A 7,374-nucleotide genomic window follows, 5' to 3' on the forward strand; every position below is an offset into this window, starting at 1 on the left:
TATTATATTTTAACATGTTTAATCTTTTACAATAATTATAATATTATGAAATTTTATCATGTTTATCTCGTATATTACGCGGGAAAATAATCTAGTTTAGCTATAAACTAAGGTGGAAATACTCAAATACCTCCTTCAGACTTCAGTCCTTCACAAGTTATCTGCTGTCTTGTTCGTTATGTCATGTGGGGACATGGGATATATTATTGGGTCAGGCCAATTGGGTCGCAATATGTAAACGCAAGTAATGGGCTTTGTATGTAATCCCATGTTCTCTAACACCTGTCAGTCTGGAGGTCCAATAACAAGTCTTGTAGTGTTTTGTAAACTACCCTTCGTCGATGCGAGATGCGACGATAATAAATAGTAATACTAAAAAACGATGAATTAGTAATTATTAATGGTCATTTAAATACTAGATCGTACAGGAATCACAATGATTCTATTATGCAAAGGTGGTTACTGATTATAATTTGATGATTCTAAGTAATTACAAAGAAAAAAATTATCTGTGGGTTAGCCCATCTGGTAGTAGGTAAAAAACCAAGGTTCAAATATTTGGCTAGTGTAATTTAGTAATTAGTAGTGTAGTATTTGTCACTAAAAAAATAATTACAAAATCGGCTAAGTATTGTTTATCTCAACACAATCGTGTAAATTTAATACAAATTTAATTGCTCATACTTCTTACAAGTAACAAAACTTTTATTCTAATTCTCGTTTTGTATTGTACTATTAACTATTTACTATTCCGTAATTGCGGAATAGTTGTGTTGCGAATGATATTTACTTTTAAAATATAAAAAAAAAAAAAACAAAAAACAAAACAAAACTTGTATGTAATGGCTTTTTATAAGTGCGGTTGGTTAACCTGATTAATTGTTTGTTGTGACAATCCAAGTTTATATGTTTGAACTAATCTCAACGTAATGTTCTGAATTTCTGATTGAAAAAGTGAACCAGCATTTTCTTTGTTTATTTTTTATTTTTTAGAAGGATGAATTACTTACGGACATTTAGTATAAGTTGTGTTTGTGTTAATAGAGAGCCATTTCGTCAAATATATCCCAGGAAAACCTTATTACCCGAGAAAAAATTTAACCAGATCCGTCATATGTCAAAATTAAATATCAATGTCCACCCAAATTAATAGCCTTCACGAAAACAAATTTACAGGCCTCGATGTTAGACAAGCAAAATAAAATTTTAAATTGCTTAGATGTGGACTTGCACGTATCAGAAAACACAAAATTCAAATTAATTGTCATTGATCATTCATGGTGAGCTTAAACTAGAGAGTAAATTCAACCTATATGCAGTTATGCACACAAGTTGTTCGACGAAATTCCTGAATTGAATTATATATGTTTCCGAGTTATTTTTTACAATTCTCGACTTAGTGAGACGAACATAATTAGTCATCATTCATGTTAATGCTAGTTTGATTAACTCATTACAATATCAGTAGTGAGCTTGCCTCACTCATATTCTTCATTAATCACAACTCATATTTGGTTCTAGTTTTCATTTACGCACTGCATGTATATAATATTTATCTATGCTTGAACGGTTAAGAACTACATAAGTAAATAGCATGACAACTGGAAGGAGGGAGTTTGCCACTTTTTTTAATAATTTGCACATGTTATATGCTTATATATATGCTATCAGCCAATGTGCCATTTTGTCTAATGTTCCCCATTAGTTTCAGCAAAAGGGTTAAAGACAATTGAAAGAGCCAACATAATTGACATATATTCCTAAAAATAAAAGGGGTAGGCTCCCTACATTCTTTATTGCATAGTTGTCTGCGTAACCAAATCTTATTTACTGTAGTCATCCAAGCAAAAGAACTGTCATTTGTTGATTTTCAGTCAGACTTGAGCTTATCATAAGTATCGTTTGCCTTAGAAATTTTTGCCGAGTTGTTCCAGAAAATGGAATAATCTGAATACATTCATTTACGTACATACAGAAGGTCGGGGTTTGGAGTATCGTTAGGCTGTTATGTGTACGATACAAGTTAATTACATGGATAACTAAAAGTTGACGCAAGATATGTTCATGTGCGTGTCCCTTTTAATGTCTACCTCATAAAACATTAGAATTATTGAAATAGTGAATCAAAAAAGCAAAGGTGAGCTGACAAGACGCGCTCGTGTAGCTAGATGTTCCTTTATTCTCTGTGTCATGGGTCATGGGCATCTGAATAGATTGAATGTGACTACATATTGAGGTAAAGAGTAGGAACAAGATCCTACCTACAGTGGCTGCCTCCATTCAATTGTAGGGCAAGGTCGGTCAATGGGAAATCGTTGACTAAAGGAAGATGCTCAGGGAAAGAAGAAACCAACAAGAAAGACATCAAAGGTTTTCTCTTTACTACTATTCATCGATCGACACCTCCTAGCTAGTCCATAATCATATACTCTTTTTCTGTAGATACTGTCTTTTGATAATGCATATATCATTCATAGATGCTTTAAATGAACTTCATATATAGAATTATAGATTTTCTGGCAACTATGACTGGTTAAAATTGTTTGCTTGATGTTTATCGAATGTTTCTCGTAAATTTCCACTTCGGAGCCAGGAAATATTCCAAACGGGGGCAAAACTAGTAGCATTTATCATGTCAACATGTCTATGGTTATAATACATAGCATCAAAGTTTCATTATATCGATAATATAATACATAGCACAACAAAAACTTTGCAGCCATAGCTGCGTACACTGCCCCAAGATGTTTCCACGCCCCTTTAAAATTCGCACTTTTTTAGCATTTCTTTTTAGTTTGAATAATCTTTACAAGTGTTTTCCAATGTGGCAGGTAATCTTTTATGTTAAATGGCTTCCTGCTTCAAGAAAAAATGAACATTGTCAAAATCACCGAAACATTTCATCATTTTGACCAGGTAACCGTGTTGGATTCCCTTAATTAGATTTATTTTGTAAGCTTGAGGTTTTCTGTCAAAACTTTTGGCTGATGGTTTTTTTACTCAAAGTTGTTGAAAGCTAATTACCTTTTTATGCAAGTAGACCTAGCATATATTTGGTAAAACTAGCTAGGTAGAAGCTGGATCTATTATATATATGGAACTCAAAGCTTGAGCTTATTCTTTTTGCAAGAAGCTGAAACTTATATTTTTGTAGAGGTGTTTGGCAAAGTATGTGGAGCTGGATCTTAAAAATATAAATGACATAAAAAGACATACTTGTATTGTAGTGGCTTATATTTTAGAAGCTTACTTTTTCACATAAGCTTTAAACAAATTGTCATCCAAACAAAGCCTTTAGCTTAAACAGTTTTCAAAAATAAGCTCTTATAAGCTCTCATCCCAACATACCCTTATAACAGTTCCATTCAAAATAATCAAGAATTCATAGTTGTATATTCTATGTGCTTAGAAAGGATGCTCATGAAGTCTTCCTTACACATGATACAGTCAAATTTTGAAATGAAAAATACATAAGGTTTGTTATACACAAGTTGTAACAAAAGGTTCAAATGCTAAGGTTTTTGATTCTGATCTGAGAACTAGATTAAGACATACTTACATTATTATATATGATATATCTAAGACACTCACGTACATAGATGTACAATAGGGAATTCCTTGATACATTAATGTTTTTCGATTAAGAAGATGATCTGAGCAGAAATATACTGAGCTCTTGCCCACCACTATGACTATTAGTAAACGATCGTCCATCTTGGTCAGGATTTATCATATGAAATGACTCCGAATTTGGTGACCCAATGATTCTTCTAAAACTGGCTCGAAGGTACATGATTCCATCAGTAATAATATTGTCATTATTTTCTGATGGTAAAACCCCTGCTCCAACAGACACAGATTGCATACGGGTAAGAGTAGCAGAATCAGCAGCTGTCGTCTTACGTCTAGTGGCATAACCAACTTTCCTACCATTGCAGTACATAGACCAAACTGGCACTTCAAATATCCCACGAGTGGCGCCATTTGTTGGCGGCTGTTGGCGTTGAGTACTGTCTTCTTCTACTAGTGCAATGCGGAGAAGACCATGCTGCATTTCTTTTGCTAAGTAAGATGTAGGAACTGCAAATTCCAAAAGTAGAAGAGGGTGTGTGAAAGATGATAATGTAGCGGTGGGAGTGGTTGTGTTGGTCATTCTTCTTGATGGCGTCCTCCTGTGGTAGTGGTTGTCATCTTGGAGACAAAAACTAACTCGTCCGTTTCTCTGCCCAAAAAATGTACCCTTTAAAGTGGTGGAGGATGATGACAAAGAACGGTTCTGCAAAAGATTTAAGCTAACAAAATTAGACAACTTTTTATCAAGATTTTTGATTAGCTAAAGATGGTGATGTACTAATGTGTGTGTGTATATATATATATATATATATGTGCTTACGTTAATGGACAATGACGAAGATGATGGTGAATCTGTATCACTTGAGAAAGCTGATGAAGAAGAAGAAGAAACTGGAGAAATGTTTGAATCCTCGGAATGAGGTTCAAAGCCAGCACCACAACAAGCAGGGACTATGCAGTCAATCAAGGACCGCAGAGAGCGTCGCAGTCCAACCTCCCTACTATTGCAGTCCACTGAAGTGGCTGTGGTGATTATATGCATTCCCAAGGGTCCTCTTTCCCTTCCCAAGTCTATCATTGTAGTCCTCATTTTTAAGCAAAAATATAAATATAACAGAATGTAGTGTTTGTGTAGGGGTAGGGATGATATGTAGATATGCTAGCTAGAGAACTCGCTATATATAGATACTTAAGGAAATGTACAACTTTGAATGGAATAGTAGGGTCACACAATGTACAACTTTTGATGCGTGACGCATAATTGTTCTATATCGATCGACTATTCAACCATAAAAAGTAGTTACGTGTAAAGGGAAGACCGCGATGAACAAGAATAGTTGTAGATTGGACATAAGGGTGAAGGTGACCATACATGTTTGTGGATTGTAGAAGGTAGCCAACCATGAGTGACTGATTGAACCTTTATGATGTATATATGTTCGTTTCTATGCATATGTCTGCTAGTTTCGGTTTTCATATACAGTCGTTGGAAGGTAGATCGCAGTTACAACATCATTATATCAACATACATTACCTACATTATAAACATTCATATAGTTTTAATTCACACTTTTCAAAACAAGGTTTAGGTTTATGTATTAAACAATGTAAGTTACTATAAGGCTGGGGGGAGGGCTTGCCCACTCCTCCCCGATTTTTCTTCTCCTCCCCTCCCCTCCCCTAGTGATAGGAGCACCTCCCCTCCCCTCCCCACCCCAGTAACGGTCGAAAAACGAATAGCTAGGTGGTGAGAGACCCGGGCACGGCCCTCCCCACCCAACCGGTACCGGTACCACGGGGCGGTGTTCCCTTAGGTACCGAACCGGTACCTATTCGCTCCCCGCCCCACTCCGTCCACCCTAAGAGGTTTGGGGATCTTTCAAGTATAAAGGAAATGGCAGATACATGTTTATGAGTTATGACTTTTTGGGCAGAAGACAAATAAAGAATGTTGGCTGAACACTAATTAAGACCAACCAAGCATGCACATAGTGATGAGTGAGTGAGAGCACTTTTAGGAAAAGCATGAATAACTTGAATGATTGGATACCCACCCACCCTTCATATGAATCAAACTTTGGTACCAATTTTAATCTTTGTGGGGTTAGGATTTGTGTGAAAGACTAAGAGGTTGATCACTTTATCTAGAATAAGTAGAACATCTACCTTTTAATCACAACTATCTTGATTCATCATTAATGTATCTCTCCAAACATATACATAAATACATATACATATTATCAAGGGAGGATTACTAAATCAGTAAATCCTACAATGGAATCTAAAATTTGCATGACAATGTAACTTATCACATGTTCAAATTTCATTACCAGATGACCTCAACTGATCCAATTTGGAAGTTATCACACTTATATTTTTTATGAAACATGTAGCGTACAGGTTCTAAACTAACAAGTATATATGCCTTGGTTTAAGTAAATTGGACATATGATTATGGCTTTGAATACACCATTAACTATTTTATATAAATTAATTGTGACGTTTGCTTTAGTTTGATGGGACCATGCCACCACTATGGTACATATGTTTGAAAGTTTTGATGATAAAGTTTGCTTTATATTGAAATGCCACCAAGTTAAGTGTATGATAATTTATGCTTTTAAGTATTAAATTCGAATGCTTTTGTGGTCAATAATCATCAAAATATTGGTTCGGGCTTTGTTTAAGTAAGCAATTAAGTAGTAGTTGATTGCAATGATGGGGTTGAGTCATTATTATTTTTAGTGATTATAAGAAGATAGAGAGGCATTTGATTTTGTGTTGATACTTTTTGTCTTCAAAACTTTTTTCCAACAAGGGAATATGATTTGTTTTCACACAAATGGTGGAGGCCTACTTTTGTCACAATAAAAAACATTTCTGAGATGTTAGCTCCGTTTTTTTTTTATTTAATAAACTTAATAATTAATAACAGACAAATTTCATGTTCTTTTTTTTACTTAATAAACAAAAAACAATCGTTATTTACCTAATTTTTACTTAATACAATAAGACATTATTTATACATTTAGCCACTTAATACATTCAGAACTTAATGACTAAAAAAAGAACGGCCCTTAGTCATTTGTTATTCTTATAACGATATTTGAAGAAATTCAAGTTATCTTGTAATTAGAGGTACAAATATCAAACCATTTATATAATTGAGTTGTTTTAGTTAATACTTCGCCAATTCGCCACTCCGGAGCTTTTTCTAAAAGCAGTATTCGTATTGGCTACAACCAAACTACATTCTATGACTACAACCAAAAATCTCAAGACTAAGACAAAAGTAAATGCTAACCATATAATACACACTAACGCTTATCCATCCCTTAATAAGGGCCATATCACACCAGTTAAATCATTTATAATACACGTAGCTATGTGCTATAGGATCAAGGTTGGCTCGATAATACTAAATGTCAAGCGGTCACTTAAAGCCTCTACATGGTCGTTTAAAGCATCTACATGTTAAATAACAAAAACTTAGGGAAAAAAAAAAAACTTTTTAAATAACAAAAACTTTAAATAAAATAAATAAATAAAAAGAAAAAACTTAAAAAGATGATCTTCTTATTGAAAAAAGAAATGCAAGTCATTTAACAAAAAATTGATACGATATTTATTGTGATAGTTAGGAACAACATTCATAAATGTTAATTTACATCAGCAACAGAGTTGTGATTTGTGAACCAGGTCGGATCTTGGTATGGTTAACTACAGACCCTGGGTGGTTTGTAGAGGTGGGATTCAACGTGGTTGTAGCCATCACAAGTCGTAATGGTTGGTTTGTTTTCT

General features: G+C 34.3%; 1 protein-coding gene across 1 annotated transcript; it reads right to left on the reverse strand.

Moving 5' to 3' along the window:
• Window positions 1–3,452: 3,452 nt before the first annotated feature.
• On the reverse strand, window positions 3,453–4,703 carry LOC122610153 (protein MIZU-KUSSEI 1-like). The gene is made up of 2 exons (XM_043783150.1): window positions 4,394–4,703; window positions 3,453–4,276 (listed from the first exon to the last, which is right to left on the reverse strand). The coding sequence occupies exons 1-2, from the start codon at window positions 4,661–4,663 to the stop codon at window positions 3,641–3,643; spliced, it is 906 nt and encodes a 301-aa protein (XP_043639085.1). The 5' UTR covers window positions 4,664–4,703; the 3' UTR covers window positions 3,453–3,640.
• Window positions 4,704–7,374: the final 2,671 nt, after the last annotated feature.

The sequence above is a fragment of the Erigeron canadensis genome, chromosome 1 (genome assembly GCF_010389155.1).
Source record: "Erigeron canadensis isolate Cc75 chromosome 1, C_canadensis_v1, whole genome shotgun sequence".
Classification (NCBI taxonomy): Eukaryota; Viridiplantae; Streptophyta; class Magnoliopsida; order Asterales; family Asteraceae; genus Erigeron; species Erigeron canadensis.